General features: G+C 36.4%; 3 protein-coding genes across 3 annotated transcripts; 1 reads left to right on the top strand and 2 right to left on the bottom strand.

Moving 5' to 3' along the window:
* Nucleotides 1-2,282: 2,282 nt before the first annotated feature.
* Nucleotides 2,283-2,851, bottom strand: LOC149384759 (uncharacterized). The gene is made up of 2 exons (XM_089626157.1): nt 2,700-2,851; nt 2,283-2,568 (listed from the first exon to the last, which is right to left on the bottom strand). The coding sequence occupies exons 1-2, from the start codon at nt 2,849-2,851 to the stop codon at nt 2,283-2,285; spliced, it is 438 nt and encodes a 145-aa protein (XP_089482283.1).
* A 3,255-nt stretch (nt 2,852-6,106) lies between these two features.
* LOC149384758 (L10-interacting MYB domain-containing protein-like) lies at nt 6,107-8,063 on the bottom strand. The gene is made up of 3 exons (XM_089626156.1): nt 7,986-8,063; nt 6,816-7,137; nt 6,107-6,702 (listed from the first exon to the last, which is right to left on the bottom strand). The coding sequence occupies exons 1-3, from the start codon at nt 8,061-8,063 to the stop codon at nt 6,107-6,109; spliced, it is 996 nt and encodes a 331-aa protein (XP_089482282.1).
* Nucleotides 8,064-9,987: 1,924 nt separating this feature from the next.
* LOC149384757 (NADP-dependent malic enzyme-like) lies at nt 9,988-15,801 on the top strand. The gene is made up of 20 exons (XM_089624932.1): nt 9,988-10,280; nt 10,527-10,783; nt 11,371-11,491; nt 11,597-11,671; nt 11,779-11,930; nt 12,017-12,122; nt 12,235-12,300; nt 12,678-12,773; nt 12,878-12,949; nt 13,081-13,164; nt 13,284-13,382; nt 13,707-13,754; nt 13,862-13,915; nt 14,009-14,107; nt 14,200-14,289; nt 14,379-14,456; nt 14,548-14,622; nt 14,704-14,794; nt 14,930-15,058; nt 15,438-15,801. Exons 1-20 carry the CDS (start codon nt 10,251-10,253, stop codon nt 15,524-15,526), a joined length of 1,911 nt encoding a protein of 636 aa, XP_089481058.1. The 5' UTR covers nt 9,988-10,250; the 3' UTR covers nt 15,527-15,801.
* Nucleotides 15,802-16,602: the final 801 nt, after the last annotated feature.

The following is a 16,602-nucleotide window of genomic DNA, read 5'->3' as shown; positions in this document are numbered from 1 at the left end:
TGACACCGGGAAATGCTTTCGTCAGCATGTCAGCATGATTTTCTTCAGTTGAGAACCACATTCACCTTACCTGAGCTCACCACGTCTCTCAAGAAATGAAACTTTACATCAATATGATTCGACCACTCGTGAAAGACTTTATGCTTCGCCAAGTGAAGTGCACTCTGACTATCACTGTGAATTGTGATTTGATCTTGATCGAATTCCACCACTGACTGTAGACCAACTTTCCAACTTACTACTCCACCATACACCTTGAAGTCATATCCGGTGATGGAATTTCTAGGGTCAATGCTCACGGCGTAGCCTGAGTCAACGAAGCCTTCTACATGCACAGTGTCAACTCTACACATGCCATAAAAAATGTCATAATCAAGTGTGCCTTTAAGAGATATGAGTATCCATTTTACAGCATTACAATTGTATTTGCCAGAATTAAACATAAACTTTGACACCAAACTGATGGCATATGCTAATCTGGTCTCGAGCATTGAGAATGTCAAGCTCCCAACAGCACTTGCAAAGGGCACCTTTGACATATAGTTTGTGTCTGCAATAGTGACAACCTGAGAAGAGGATAGATTGAAATGTTGTGAAATGAGAGTTTTCACTGACTTTGAAGATGCCATCTCGAATCTTTCAAGTACTTTGAATAAGTAACTCTTTGTTATATACATAGCTTCTTCTTCTTTTGGACCTGAAAATTTCCATGCCTAAGGTCCTTCTTTTTGGGCCAAGATCTTTCATTTGAAACCTCTTTCTCAGTTGTTTCTTCAACTTGATAACTTCACACTTATATTTTCACGCAATTAGCATATCATCTACATATAAAAACAAGCATATCATAGTGGTTTTATTTAAGACTTTAAAATAAATACACCAATCATATTCAGTCCTATTAAACCCATGTTCAATCATGAACCGATGAAACATGAAATACCATTGTCTTGGTAATTTCTTGAGTCCATAGAGTGACTTGTGCAGTAAAAAAAACTTTAGACAACTAATTTCCACCTCAGGCCTTCTGGTTCTTGCATGTTGATTTTTTCATCTAGCTCTCCATATAGAAAGACTGTTTTAACATCTATTTGTTCCAATTGGAAGTCAAAATTAGCAAATAAAAATGATATATATTGAATTGACCCGCGTTTGACCACCGGAGAGCGAATCTCTCGTTGTAGTCAACTCTTTCTCTTTGAGAGAACCTTTTTACAACAAGTCTTGCTTTGAATATTATTGGAGCTTCAACACTTGGAATCCCTTCTTTGACCTTGAAGATCCATCTTGAACCTATGATCTTCTTGTTATGTGGCTTGTCAACCATAGTCCATGTCTCGTTTTCCTTCAAAGACTTCAATTCTTCAATCATTGCAGGTTTCCAGGATTCTCTATAATGCCTTGGCTCTTCATCTAGTAACTCTGATGCAATCATGAAAGCAAATGCAGTCACCACTCTCCGAACACTACTACCCACCATCGCACAAATCTCCTTCCTCGACCACCACTCACCACTGCGAATCAATTCTCCGACCATCATCACCCACCACTGCTCAAACCCCTTATTCCATTCCCATTCTCCGACCACCATTGACCATCGCAACTCTATTCTTCGACCACCATCACCACCACCGCGCGTCTCATCCTTAGACATCGAAATGTGGATTTTTTCTTTGTTTCTTCCAGTTTTGGGGATTACGGTTTTAGTTTTTTAATTTTATATTTTTTTTCTCTCGAGTTCCTCTCGCACACGTAAACTGATTTTATTTTGGTTATGAGTGGGAATAGAGGCAGTGAAGGCCACAAAGTTACTTATCTGGTCAGAGTCGCTATCTTCTTCTTCCTCATCAGATAGAGTGGCGTTGTATCCATTTTTTTTTGTTTTTTGAGGAAGTTGGGACTCTTCTTCTGAATATGCCCAAAACCTTCACATTCATGGCACTGGATGCCTTGCCTTTTCCAGAGCGTTCACCACTTCTTCCGTTCCTGTGAGGGTTAGCATTCTTCTGGAATCTTTGCTGAAAGTTGTCATTGACATCTTGGGAGACATTCTTCTCAGTCATCTGATTGAATCTCTTCATAACCCTGCTATAATTTTTGGCCAGCATAGCTATAGTATCATCAATTTCATTAGCAGAATCCGAATATACCTGCTCCTTCTGATCATGAATCGAGCTTTTGAGGGCCATTCCTTTGTGTTTCTTCTCCATCTTGGGAAGTGAAAGCTCAAAGGTCATGAGGGATCCCATGAGTTCATCAAACTTCAGAGTTTTAAGGTCATCGACTTATTCTATTGCCGTGATCTTCATTTTGAATCTTGGGCTTAAAGATCTCAGAGTTTTCCTAACAAGATCTTCATCGGTCATGGGTTTGCTGAGAGAGTAGGATTCGTTGGCAAGGTCTCGAATGCGCACATTGAAGTCTGCAACAGATTCATCTTCAAGCATAGTGAGACCTTCAAAGTTTGTAGTAAGATACTGCAGCTTCTGCTCACGGACTTTAGTGGTTCCCTCATAGGCAACAACGAGAATTTCCCAAGCTTCTTTGGCACTCGTGCAGGTATTTATAAGCCTGAAAATATTTTTATCAACCCCGTTAAATACGGCATTGAGTGCGCGAGAGTTACCCAGAGCTGCCTCATCTTCAGTAGGACTCTAGTCCTTCTCGGGTTTGGAACCTGTAGGAGCTCCTTTATCATCTACAGTAACTGGGGCTTCCTAACTATCACTGCCTTCCAAGTTCTGCTGTCAAGGGATTTCATAAAGGCGCTCATGCAGGCTTTCCAGTAACCATAGTTGGTTCCATCAAGTAATGGAGGACGATTGACCGAGCCTCCCTCTCTGGAACTATCCATATTTGGTAATCAGGAAAGAAATACCCAGGAAACCACCAAAGGATCTAGGAACCTTGCTCTGATACCAATTGAAAATCTGATTAGTCACAAAGACAAGATGTCGCACACAAAGTGTTGACAATGTGTCCGACAACTTGCTTGAACACAGATAATGGATAAACAACAAAAACTGCGATAAGAAAGATACACACAATATGGCTACCCAGTTCGGTGCAATACACCTACGTCTGGGGGCACTTTGCCAGTGGAAATGATTTCACTATCTTGTAGTCAATAGTACACACAAGGTTTCAAATGATTACAATCACCAAATCAAAAACCTAGAGACTATTACCACTAGTGAATACCTAAACCAGGGACTCCCCCTGGATTTGAGATCCGCCCCAATTCCACTCTTCGAGCAACTGCCTATGCTCGGATGACTTTCAGTCTTCAAACGATCGTGAGTCTTCAATCACGAGTACACAGAACCCAACTCTCACATACACTCAATCTTTCTGGAATAGTGTTTGAGAGAATACACCGATCTTAACAAAACACAAAGCCTCCCAATCCGCCGGTCTTGCACGTCTAGGAGCTCTAAGTATTTTATCAAAAACGTCGAGGCTGCTAAGGGGGAAGCGCATGGCTTTTATAGCAGCTGTACATGCCTGGAAGTATATCACGCAATAAAGTCACCAGCGAGGCAATCTGACAATACTGGAAACTTGCCCGAAATACTGTCTGCGCACAGGAGGAAATATGTCTCACCAGAAGCTGGAGCATGAAGACCGACATCTTTCCAAACAACTTGCACTAAAAAATAAAGCCAATATATACCGTAACAACAGACTTTATTCAAGACTTTTTTTTTTCTAAGGCAATTCATCAAGCAACTTGTATAACCAATTAGGGTTGTATAATTTGTAGTACAAATCTACAAGCGCAGCCCACTGAACAATATCAACCATACCCATCAACAAGACGTGCACATGGAGATCAGCAGCCATGAACTTCATGCAACAGAAATGACGAAAGCCTAGGTGAATTTGTCGCGGTTCAAATTTGATCTGATTCTCTGTCGTTGTGGCAACATCGATCGTTGTCGTGTTCTACTACATCATTCTCCACAGTTCTGGATCTCTGGTCCGATTTGGGATCATGATCAACAACGAAAGCACAAGGGCAATGATCCACGTGCTATACAATCGATTTTCGATTTCAAAATTGAATTACATTTTTGAAGTTGCAATGTGACATAAGAAGGAAGAATTTTAAGAATCAAATTAAAAAAAGAAAGCACAGGTTGGCAATTATGGAAAACAAATAATAAAAAAATCTATAATGGCACCGTTTGGCACAGCTTTGTTTTTTAAAAAAGTGCTTTTAGTTTCTGTTTTTAAAAAAACTGTTTTTTTTTAAACTGACACGTGTTTGGTAAACTGTTTATAAAACAGTTGTTGCTGGTAACAAAAGCTGATTTAGCGTTTGGTAAAATAAATATATTATGGGCAAAAGACTAAAATAGACATGGTCTTATAAATTAAATAATAATTATTTATATACTTATTTATATGCATATATATGAATTATAATTACAAACTAGAAAAATATGGACGAAACAAATTTATTTTATTTTTAATATAAAGTTTTATAATTATTGACAAAAATGTAAACTACAAATTTATCGTTTCTACTAAACTTGCAGCAATCTCATCTCTTAACTTGTCCATACTACTCGAAGAAGTCTGACAATCTTCATCTTGATCTTCAGTTGTGTCGTTTTCATCCCCCTCGCCATCGCCCTCTGTCTCGTCGAATATTTCAAAATCCATCTCTTGTCTTGCATGCATTCGAATATAGTTATGCAGTGCCATAGTTGCGATAACTATTTTTACTTGATTTTTGAATGGATAACTCGGCATGACATTCAGGATTCTCCATTTTTTTTCCACACTCCAAAGCTCCGCTCGATGACGCTTCTCAGAGAAGAATGTGCACGATTGAAGATTTCTTTGCTTGTAGTAGGTTGAGTTCTTCTTGCACGAAAATGCTCCAGATGGTATGTTTGACCTTTATACGGACCAAGATATCCAGGCAAATTAGGATAACCAGCGTCAACCAGATAATACTTTCCTGTGACATATCAATTTGAATATAATGATTTAGTTTAAACTGTATACAAGACAAAGCTATAAAAAATAATAAAAAAATAAAAAAAAGTCATACCTTCTGAAGGTTTTGGAAAGTTAATCTCAGTATCACGAAGAGCGACAGAGAATACCCTTGAATCATGAGCGCTACCTTCCCAACCAGCATACACAAAAGTGAATTTCATATTGAAATCACATACAGCCATAACATTTTGAGTAGGAATCTTCTTTCTACCGATAAACGGTATTTGATCTGCTTGAGGTAAAGAAGCTGGAACATGAACACCATCTATAGCACCAATGCAATCCTAAAAAAAAAAAAACAAATATCTCAATTAATTTATACAGAGTATCGATGAAAATAAATAACAAAAATATGAGTATAATACCTTAAAATGTGGCATATATCTTGGATCGTTTGCTATTTCTTTGGGAGTACTCTTAAATTCTGGATCAGCAGGTTTTATGACATCGGCTCCCATGAGACATAATATATCCAACGTCTCCGAAAAATATCGACTTATCGTCTCACCAGAATGTTGAAACATCTCTTGCACTAACCGGTTTCCTAGACCATGTCCTAGAATCATTAGAGTCATTCCTAAAATCTCCAATGCAGTCATATGTCTTGAACCTTTGAAACCGTAACTTGTTTCCAAGTTATTGCACAAACTTGTGAAAACCTCTTTTTCCATTCTGAACAGTCGTTGGCACCGAATTCTGTTTCCCCTCAATATCTCTTGAAGAAAAATATGCCCCGTTTTTTTTTAATCCATACAAGGAACTTTATGTACGTATGTATCATAATAAATTTGCATCAAATGAGCAATTTTCCGTATAAGAACATTGTGTTCGTTATGTTCCTTTTTGGCAACAATGTCGAACTCATCATCTGATGTGGTATCCATTTGTTCCTGAAAACGAATATGTGATATCATAAGATTAAATAACATTCAATGTAAACATTATTTATGCTAAAAAAAATAAGTAACCAAGGAATATAAACGAGACTAACATTCTCGTATTGTTTGATTATTATAGTAAAACAAAATAAACAACAAATGCAAAACAATGAATGTTGTTCTCGTATAAGAACACTTATTCAATACAATTGATTAAAAATTCAAACGCGCGAAATATTTGGAGCTGCTCCTGGATTAGAGCCATAAAGTAGACCATACTCGTAAGTGAGCCAACAACTTTGAATATGTGGATCTTTCATCGTTGCAAACATCTCTCTCTTCTCGCGACTCTGAAATAGTTTGGTCGCAAAAAGCCACGTTGGATCTCCGATTACAATACCAGGCAGTGACACAACAACTTCCATTACTTCAGCGATACTAGTACCAGGCATCTCTTTGCGTACTACATATACGGTGTCGCTACGCTCTTCTGTTGCCTTCACAAGACGCTCGATTTGAGAAGCTAATTTAGCCGCTCCACTAACTTTGCTCCGTCCACCAGCCTTTTTAAACTTTGGAAAATTATTGATGTCTAGGGGATTTTTGTTGTTATTATTCAAACTCTTTTGAGGATTCGGCTGACATACAGGATCCTCCGATTCATCACTTCTTTCTTCTAAGTTGTCAGCACTAGGAAATGCCTCACTACCACCGTAATGACGAGGGTTAGTTGTAGAAGAAAATGCATACGCTCCAGTTGCAACTATATCTTTGAACATCGTATCCAGTTTATCTTCGAAATCGGGAGAAATGCCTTCTTTGCGAAATTTTCCGAATTTTTATTCTCCTACAAAAAAGTGGTATCTTAGTTATAATATAAATTTTAAGTTTGTAAGTTGATTTGATTTTCGATACAAACCTTTATTTTACTACGCCACCACTCTTCGCTTGCGTCAACAGTATTATTGTTATCATTCCATCCAAGGCCAGTTTCTTTTCCGATCAATTGCTTCCAGAGCTTCCATTCACCTTTCAGTAACTCCAGCTTATTTTTCAATTGAGCTTTATCGTATCCCCTCTGTGTTTTCTCGGAAATATTTTTCACCATATTCTCCCATCCAACTTTGGTGAAGCTTGTTCCCGGTCGATTTCCAGCTTCAATCTCCGCAATACAGACATCGCATAAGATTTCAACCGCATCATTATCCCATACTGCTTTTGTTCGAGGTCGTGTATCTTGATTTTCAGTCATCTACAAGTATACATTAAATTCAAATAAATTTTTACTACAATAATTAAATAAAATTTAAAAAATGAATTATTTCTATTATATAACATATGAAATAGTAAATAGTAAAACTTAAAAAATGTATTATTTCTTTCAATCGGTTAATTCTTTTAAAAAATGTATTATTTTAATTCTTTCAATAGTAAAAATGTAAAATATAATTTTATTATGTATAAATTATATGCGATATAATTCACTTATCTACACTTTGTACTTTCAAATTTTAACAAATTCAACCTGTTTTGCTAATTTTAACCAAATCTATACTATTTTATTATTTCTTGTGGCTATTCAACTAAAACACCCTTTATATTTTCCAAACCATATAAAATCATTGGGATTGCACATCCATAAAACCATATAAAGTAATTAAAATTGCACAGCCATAACTACTATATAACAGTACAATATTTTGGGATAAGTATACATATGAGTTCATTTGTAACCAAAGTTAATTTTTTAACATGCACCGCTTTTATTTAACTCAGTCAATGGTTTATCTTTAACCGAAGTTACTTTTTTTTCTCTTTCCCCACATCCAAACCGAGCGACATTGTTTTTAGAGAGAGAGAGAGCGAGCGAGCGAGCCTACATCGCCGGGGAAACGAGGGTTTAGCTGATTAATTTCTTCAAATCCGTTGTGCTCGAGATTGTTCTTCAAATCATTGAGCTGATTTTTAAGTGGGGGGTATTAGATTTTTGGGTTTCCTGGTTTAGGGGTTTCTAGGTTTTTGATTTTAGGGGTTTGGGGGTTTCTAGGTTTTTTGGGTTTCCCAGCGTCTCCTCCAAGAGTATGTCGTCTTTCAGTGGACCAGCGCCAGAGCTCGGTTGATCTTCTGCTCCAGGATGAACCGCTCCTTCAGAGACGCCGCCGACTTGAGCCGCTTCATCAGCTCTCCGATCACTCTGTACTCGAGCCGCAGCGCCAAATGCGTCTCCTCGAATTGTAAGCCTCATCAAACATCTCTACTTCTTTTCTTCAAATCCGTTTCTTCTTCAAAATGAATTTAGGGTTTATGTTTAGGGGTTTTGGTTCTGTCATTCCTCAATCCGATTGACTATAGGGTTTTAAGCTTATTTTTTTTGGTTTCGAGCTTGTTAGATATATGATTTCGTTATTGAATAGAATTGCGTTTGTGTTGTAGTACTAGAGTAAATCCAGATATACTTGGTCTTTGGATATGGCCGGATTTCAATTTTTTCCCTTGACACAATCGTAGTTATATGTTCTGATAAAAGTTGTTAATGATAAATTGAAGATGGGTTTGAATTGGAAAACATAAAAAGGACTTGAATTGTGATGGAAATGTAGACATTTTATCAAGTTTGTTATCTGTTTTGTGGTTACTTTTTACAAGCTGATTACATTGAAAAATAATTTACCTTGTTTGTGGAATCACTCAGTAAAAGTTCCTCTGCATCAACTTCAAACTCTGAATCTCCGAAATATGGTTAGTCCTAAAAATTGAGAGCCACAAAAGTTCAGTTATTACACGTGAGCTAAAAAAATTTTGACAGTAAAAAAGTTGCATAGTATGATTAGAGCTTACCACTTGCTTACTTGATTCTTTTTCTGTTCAGTTTCTTCCCCAAAAGACATATGTAGATGATGAAAACAAGAGCGCCTTGCTTCAATTTGCGTTGTTCCTCACAGGTTTGTCTAATGTAACTCTGTGTATTATTATCTGAAGGTTGGATTGCCACATATTAAAAGTGTAAACTGTTGGACGTTGTCAAATCTGTATCATATTTTTAGGAACAAATTAGCTTAGTCAATCTGTATACATTTATTGTTGTTGTATATCAGAATACGCCGGATCTGTTCAAATCTATTCGCTAGTTTATAGTAATTAGTTTCTATTCTGTTACATTTGTAGTCAGCCTATTTAAGGGCAATTTATTAATAAGAAAATAACGACTTTCCATTCTGATATATATGAGAGTTTCTATAGATTTGAATAGCTCGGTTTGTAATAGTTTGTTAGAGAGTTTAGGAGATAATTTAGGGATTTCACAAAATAACTAAGGATATTAAAGTAATTGTCATGCTATTTTAAAAACGCTGATTTAAAAAGCTAGGAATGTTAGCTTTTCCGAATCCAGTGCAAATTCTAAAATCGGTTTTGCAGTTTTTCCCAACAACAATTTTATCAAACGCTGAAGAAGCGGTTTAGCTTTTAATAAAAACAAAAACCGGGCTAAATAATCTGTACCAAACACGCCCAATAACTCCTAAACATCTGTTCAGCAGTTATGTGTGATATTTGATCTCATAGGTATTTATATATTTCTAAAAAACTTAAATGAATGTTTTTTTGAATTAAATACATGTTCAAGGTTGCCATAAGCGAATTTGACAATTTGTTAGAAAATAATTCAAACGCCATCTCGTTATATTTTTCTTTTATAATTTCCTATGCTTTTAAGAGACATTGCACTCATTTGATTTAATGTCATCCCACCCTTTTGTAAAGTCCATTTATTGCATCGGGTGGGGAATAAAAGTCTTTGGCGCTGACTCGTGGAGAAACAAGAATCAAGCAAAATCAAATTGCTTTGGTCTCTACGTCACACACTTTTACATATTATGTGGCTAAGCGAAACCCGTAAGAAGCAGTGGCTTTTGTGTCCCACCAAACTCATCATTTTCGAGTAGACGCCACGTAGGACTACTTGCGCGGGTCCCACGAGTTTTTATGGCTCCATCTACCGAGCGAACAAAAGCGAGTTGTCGCAACAGTGAGAGAGAAGGGTATTATAGTAATAAGATGAGGACAATAGAGAAAATACTCACGTTTCCCATATAATGGTGTGGTGTGGTGTGATTTCTTTCTCTCTTCGATCTCTCTCTGTCTCTCTCCGCTTTCTCTCACACACAACGAAAGATAGAGAATTTCCAGGTGGAGTGAGAGAAAGAGAGAGGAGAGAGACATACGAGGAAGGATCGGAAAGAACTGACAAAAACAAAGCTCCATATATAATTATATATATACACATACACATAAAAGAAGTTTCTCTCTCTGTTTGGAAGAGTTCAGCGAGAAGCGAAAAACTCTCTCATTCCAAAATCTGTCACCATGATGTCTCTCAACAGAAGCTGCTTCACGGTAATTAAATCTAAACCCCATTTCTTCGCATTTCGCGATCAGTCCGAGAAGACTTATGAAAGAATTAGCAAAGAGAAAATTATCATTAAAAATAATTTTTTTTTAATTTCTTATTTTATTGAAATTCTGTTCGTACATCGAAACCCTCGTAATCTCCGAAACCTGTTTCACACTTTCCTATCTCCAATTTAATCTTCGAAAGCTTCGATCTTCGATTGTAATATGTTTTGTGTTTGTATTTGACAGAACAAGGTGAGCGTTCCGGGGTTGACGAGTAGTCCGGCGAGGCAGAGGCGATTTCCGGCGACGGTTAGAGTGTTGGCATCGGCGGCGGATCGGAACGGCTCAGTGGTGATGGCGGATAAGGAGATCAAAGAGGCCTCTCCTCTCATGGCTGACGTGGACAGCAATCCCACCGCTGCCGGCGGAGTCCATGACGTGTACGGCGAGGATTCAGCTACCGAGGACCAGTCCGTCACTCCCTGGAGCGTCTCCGTTGCCAGGTTTGTCTCTCATCTTCGCTTTTTCGTAGCCATTTCGATTGTTGGTATTCACTGAACATACAAGCGTTTTTTTTGTAAAACGTTAGAGCTCAATTACGCAGAGTTTTTTTTTTTTTTTTTTTTTTTTTTTTTTTGATAGACATTCTTAATGGAAAATCATTTCCTATTTGAGTCATATATTCAATGATTGGAATAGTATAGTGAGACTCTGTCTGAGTATGAATATATTGTTTTTCTATTTGTATTCTGATTTTGAAATCTAGTTTTGGATCTTTCTTTCGTTGTTTGCTTCACTAAAGTTAGCGATGGCGACATTTTATATATTCAGGCCTCATTTTACTCTCTTCAGATATTCTTCCGATCCGCCGTTTTTCTTATTTATTTACTTATTTTTTTAGGCGAAAGCGATGCAGAAATCTCTTTATGTACACATAATATTGGAAATAGATAAAATAATTTGCACCATGCATTTTTTTTTTTTTGCAATTCTTTTTGTTAGATATGCTTTGGTGGTTATATTTTTGTATTCATTTGGGTCAACTAGAAATGAACTTTTTGTTTTTTTAAAATTATTATTTGGCTTGCAGTGGATACGCTTTGTTGAGGGATCCGCATCACAACAAAGGTCTCGCATTCAACGACAAAGAGAGAGACGCCCATTATTTACGTGGCCTTCTTCCCCCGGCAGTTATCTCTCAAGAGCTTCAGGTTTCATTACCATCTCAGCGCTCTTACTATTTTATTATTATTTTTTTATGACACATATTCAGTCATGTGGGAATCAGATGCTAAGCTTGATCTACTACTATTCAGGTGAAGAAAACGATGAACAATATTCGCCAGTATCAAGTACCGCTCCAGAAGTACATGGCTATGATGGACCTTCAGGTATCTATACCTCTAAGCTGTAAGACTAAAAATCTGATCTTTCTGAGGGAAAGGGTAGTAGTGTAAAAAAAAAACTTAGATTGATCATGAATTTTTTATTTTGTCAGGAGAGAAACCAGAAGTTGTTTTACAAGATTTTAATTGACCATGTTGAGGAGTTACTCCCAGTTGTGTATACTCCGACGGTGGGCGAAGCTTGCCAGAAGTATGGAAGCATTTCTACTCCCCCTCAGGGACTCTTTATTAGTTTGAAAGACAAGTATGTCCTTTTCTTTGCACCTTTTCTTCTTCTTTCTTATCGTGTTATTCGAAAGATTCTCACTTTGTTTTTTTGGTGGGTGTCAGGGGAAAGATTCTTGACGTGCTGAGGAATTGGCCCGAGAAGAACATACAAGTCATTGTCGTGACTGACGGGGAGCGAATTCTGGGGCTCGGAGATCTTGGCTGTCAGGTAGCGTATAAAAGTATTCTGAGTAAAGGCTTTGTTTCTTATGCCGTTGAATACTCAAAATGGAGTTTTGTATGCTTACTTATTTATTGATCTTCATTTCGTTTATCATCAGGGCATGGGAATTCCTGTTGGAAAGCTTTCCTTGTATACAGCACTTGGAGGAGTTCGGCCTTCTGCTGTGAGTTTCGAGCTACACAATTCTGATCATTAATTTTACTGCCGAGTTATAAAAAAAACCCCCACTTTACGCTGTGCACTATGTGGTGTTTTTGGTTTTAGCACCATGTCACTGCAAATGTTTTCAGTTTTAACTGCGACACATAAAACCAAAATATATACTCCTCAAAATATTTATACTTCTTTGTACTACTAGCTTCTCATGTTTCATTTTGCTCCGAATAACAAAAACTCGCTTGATCATATTACTAAGTGAAGTATTGTAACATATCTCATAAATTTTTTATTGATATGCATCACGGAGAAAAACTCAAGGGTTTCAGTTATCTCCAAAAGTGTTTCATGTTGCTGCAAAACTAATTGTATGTCTGTTGTCAGTGTTTGCCTGTAACCATTGATGTGGGTACAAACAACGAGAATCTGTTGAATGACGAGTTCTACATTGGTCTCAAGCAAAAGAGAGCAACTGGACAGGTTAGCTTTCTGTGCTCAAAATCACCCGGGTATACATAGAAAAATTCATAATGAAAGAAAGGTCTGGACTTTGTATTCATATTTTTTTTTCTTCTCAAAAACAGGAATATGCTGAACTCATAGATGAATTCATGACTGCTGTAAAGCAAAACTACGGCGAGAAAATTCTCATCCAGGTATATCGCTGTGCGAAAAGGCATTGATCACATAATCTACAGCATAACTGGACTATCATATATCTAATGTCCTTTCAGTTTCCAAACCTGTAAACTGGTGATTTTTATTTTTTAATAATTTCATTTTGCAGTTTGAAGACTTCGCAAATCACAATGCTTTTGACCTGCTTGCGAAATATGGAACAACCCACCTTGTCTTCAATGATGACATTCAGGTATTTATAGCGTCAACTGAATATATTTGTGAATAATGTACATTCATATCGTATTCATAGTTTTTTTCCCCGATCAAATCTTATAATATAATAATTTCGTTTTTATATAACCTTTTCAGGGTACGGCTTCGGTGGTCCTTGCTGGTCTTGTTGCATCTCTAAGACAAGTTGGAGGGAAATTGTCTGAACATAAATTTCTATTCCTTGGCGCTGGAGAGGTGAGTAATTTTACTCTATTTTTAACAAGGATTCTGATACGGCCCAGGAAACAATTACATTAAGCTACTCTTAAAAAACAATTGAGTAAAAAAAAATACTATAGAAAAATAATTCTTTTCATAACCCAAATTACCCACTTGAATGACTTATTAATACTAAAATATAATTATATAAATAACGAAATTAATTAAACATAATTTCTAATTATATACTATAGATTTCACTTCCAAGTCCATATTTTTTCGCTACCCTTCAGTGCCATTTGCTTCTCTGTCAGCTGTCACTGTTTTTGTATGTCTCACTCTTAACTTGGCGGGTTTCAGGCAGGCACTGGTATAGCAGAACTCATTGCTCTCGAAGTAGCAAAACAGGTTAGTGTCATGTCATTTTTTTTTCCCGTATCTTTATATCAGCATATCAAGGAATTAAAGAAAAGCTTAGAACACTTTGATCTTAACATGTATGATTTACTGTGCAGACAAACACTCCAGTAGAAGAGGCCCGCAAGAATATTTGGCTTGTGGACTCGAAGGTTCGAAAACTGATTTCGGACAGTAGACGTCAAAAGACTTCTTATATGATTATATCAATGTTTATATCAACTTTGTTTTTCTTCTTTCTTCAGGGCTTGATTGTTAGTTCTCGTAAGGAATCACTTCAACATTTCAAGAAACCCTGGGCTCATGATCACAAACCAATCAGGGAGCTTGTTGACGCTATTAATGTATATCTGCTCTCTCTCTCTCTCTCTCTCTCTCTCTCTCTCTCTCGATATTTTTGTAGATGAATTTGCTAAAGCCGTGTCAATCTTCCCAGGATATCAAACCCACCGTGCTAATTGGAACATCCGGAGTGGGAAAACAATTCACCAAGGAAGTGGTTGAAGCTATGGCAGCCAATAATGAGGTATCTCATCTTCGCACCAAATATGTTTTCAGCTGAAAACATTGAAGAAAGCTTAATCTCACCTTTGCTTTATACATCTTTTTTTGTAGAAACCAGTTATTCTTGCTCTTTCCAACCCAACTTCACAATCTGAATGTACTGCCGAAGAAGCATATAAATGGAGCCAGGTAACGAATAATGTGCATCATAGAAACCCATTGTTAGAAATTTAAACCTTGCGGTCTTTACAATTTTGGTCTTCACAATCTTTGCTTTCAGGGTCGTGCTGTATTTGCAAGCGGAAGTCCATTCCCTCCTGTAGAATACAATGGAAAGGTTATGACGCCGGGCCAGGTCTGTTTTGCTTCTATTTTCTAATCGAGATTATGAATATCCAGTTTATGATGATAATTACATTCTTGCTTTTTATTTCAGGCAAATAATGCATACATTTTCCCTGGGTTCGGTCTCGGCTTATTAATGTCCGGGACCATCCGCGTTCACGATGAAATGCTTCTGGCGGCATGTAAACATTTTTCTCACTCTCTTTCTTAGTTTTAAAAAGTTCAGCTGCGAAAAAAAACACTAGTTCAGCTGCGTCAAATTTTTGTTGACTCTGCTTCTCACTGTGTTTTTCAATGTCCATGTTTTGTCGGTACAGCGGAGGCTCTCGCGGGACAGGTCACTCAGGAAAACTTTGAGAAAGGACTGATATACCCTCCGTTCTCCAACATCAGAAAGATTTCGGCGCAGATCGCTGCAAATGTTGCTGCAAAAGCGTATGAACTCGGTGAGTGATTCTCTTTGTTAGGAGTCCAATATTGAAAAGAGAATGAGATATAGTAAAGGTTTCTCTCATGGCCAATTGCTTTTGAGATAAAACTCGTGATACTTGATGTGATATCAGAGGTTAAGAAACAAACCCAGACAAGTAGATCTAATTCTTTGGGATTCAGTCCAGATGATAATTTATTTGTTAGAGCTGTCATTTTGACAAGGAATGTTAGAAATCTCACTTTGAATAGGATATAAGGACTAATAAGGATTATAAAATTACTCATCTAATTGTCAATTGATTTTGATTTTGAGATGGAACACTTGTTAATACTATTTTCATTAACTGAGTCAATAATTTTTTTTTTTTTTTTTTTTTTTTTTTTTAATTGTAGGTTTGGCCACTCGCCTTCCACGGCCGAAAGATCTGGTGAAGTATGCGGAGAGCTGTATGTACAGCCCTTCATACAGAAGTTACAGATGAATACGGTGAAGTGGCTTTCAAGTGTTTCTATGCATTTTAATGTATGGTTTTATAGTATTATTTCATGTCGTTTCTATTTTATTATTTTTTTCACATACTCTAATTTATTGTTTTTTACTTTTTTTCTTTTGGGGTTGGTGTTTAAACATCCTTCCTCAAGTTCTTGTGTTATGATGATGAAGAATGCTGTAGTTTAGTTAGTTAAATAGCGAAAAGTTGTAGTGTCTGATACACACATATCATTGTACTTTTTATATACTTATTTTTTATTTTTATTTTTTTTTATCAAATGTTACTGTTTATTTAACCTTTCATTCTGGTTCATAACTAAGCTTTTTGTCGTTTAAGATGTAAATCCTAGCAAACTAAAAGTGAACGGTGATTGTAGAAGATAAAAAAATGGTGTTATATTTTCAGTGTTTAATACACTCAATACAAATATTCAAACTTTCAATAACTTATTTATGATGTTAGAAAGCATTAATAAAGTAAAAACTTAGAGCAACAACAATACAATGCAGTAGTCGCCAAATTATTTTAACACATTACAATAAATTTTTATTTATTTATTATACATAGCAACTTAAAAAATAAGAAATAAAAACATGTGTGAACAGCACCCATATTTTCTTAAAGATAGGAATTTTGGTCTACGAAACGGTTATGACACGATTTACATCGGATTTTGATCTCAAAATAGGCCGATTTTTAATTGGGTCGAACAACCTAACACGATTAAATAATGAGTCAAAATGAAACGATTACGGTAACACCACTAAAATCCAATTGACACGATTATTAAATGATCGACACGAAATACGATTAGGATCCGCACAAAATCCGCACAAATATGACTCAACTAAAACGATTACGAGTAATAGCACGATTACGACCAATTTATAAACGATTAATATTATATATGTATAATTATTACTATATATAGAAGTGGTGTAAATAGTTTTCAAAATAGTTAAACCCAAATATTCATGTCGAACAACAAATAGTTTTTCAATCTATCAGATTAAATATAACAATTTAAGAAGAATAACTTTTTAATCATATAGTTGTTTTGTTAC

Source organism: Urtica dioica, chromosome 9 (genome assembly GCF_054948205.1).
Source record: "Urtica dioica subsp. dioica isolate 48M chromosome 9, U.dioica_male_clone48M_v1_H2, whole genome shotgun sequence".
In the NCBI taxonomy this organism is placed as follows: domain Eukaryota; kingdom Viridiplantae; phylum Streptophyta; class Magnoliopsida; order Rosales; family Urticaceae; genus Urtica; species Urtica dioica.
The sequence above is the reverse complement of the archived record's forward strand: the minus strand, read 5'-3'. Positions and strand labels throughout refer to the sequence as shown.

What these genes read in the sequence shown, in the direction of transcription:
- LOC149384759 (XM_089626157.1), bottom strand. Translation starts at nt 2,851, where the DNA reads ATGGATAGTTCCAGAGAGGGAGGCTCGGTCAATCGTCCTCCATTACTT. An exon ending in GTTAGGAAGCCCCAGTTACT is followed by an intron (nt 2,569 to 2,699) that starts GTAGATGATAAA and finishes AAATATTTTCAG; the next exon opens with GCTTATAAATACCTGCACGA.
- LOC149384758 (XM_089626156.1), bottom strand. Translation starts at nt 8,063, where the DNA reads ATGAAGCGGCTCAAGTCGGCGGCGTCTCTGAAGGAGCGGTTCATCCTG. An exon ending in TCAACCGAGCTCTGGCGCTG is followed by an intron (nt 7,138 to 7,985) that starts GTCCACTGAAAG and finishes GTATACTTGTAG; the next exon opens with ATGACTGAAAATCAAGATAC. An exon ending in AAGCGAAGAGTGGTGGCGTA is followed by an intron (nt 6,703 to 6,815) that starts GTAAAATAAAGG and finishes AATTTCGCAAAG; the next exon opens with AAGGCATTTCTCCCGATTTC.
- LOC149384757 (XM_089624932.1), top strand. Translation starts at nt 10,251, where the DNA reads ATGATGTCTCTCAACAGAAGCTGCTTCACG. An exon ending in TCAACAGAAGCTGCTTCACG is followed by an intron (nt 10,281 to 10,526) that starts GTAATTAAATCT and finishes TGTATTTGACAG; the next exon opens with AACAAGGTGAGCGTTCCGGG. An exon ending in TGAAATGCTTCTGGCGGCAT is followed by an intron (nt 14,795 to 14,929) that starts GTAAACATTTTT and finishes TTGTCGGTACAG; the next exon opens with CGGAGGCTCTCGCGGGACAG.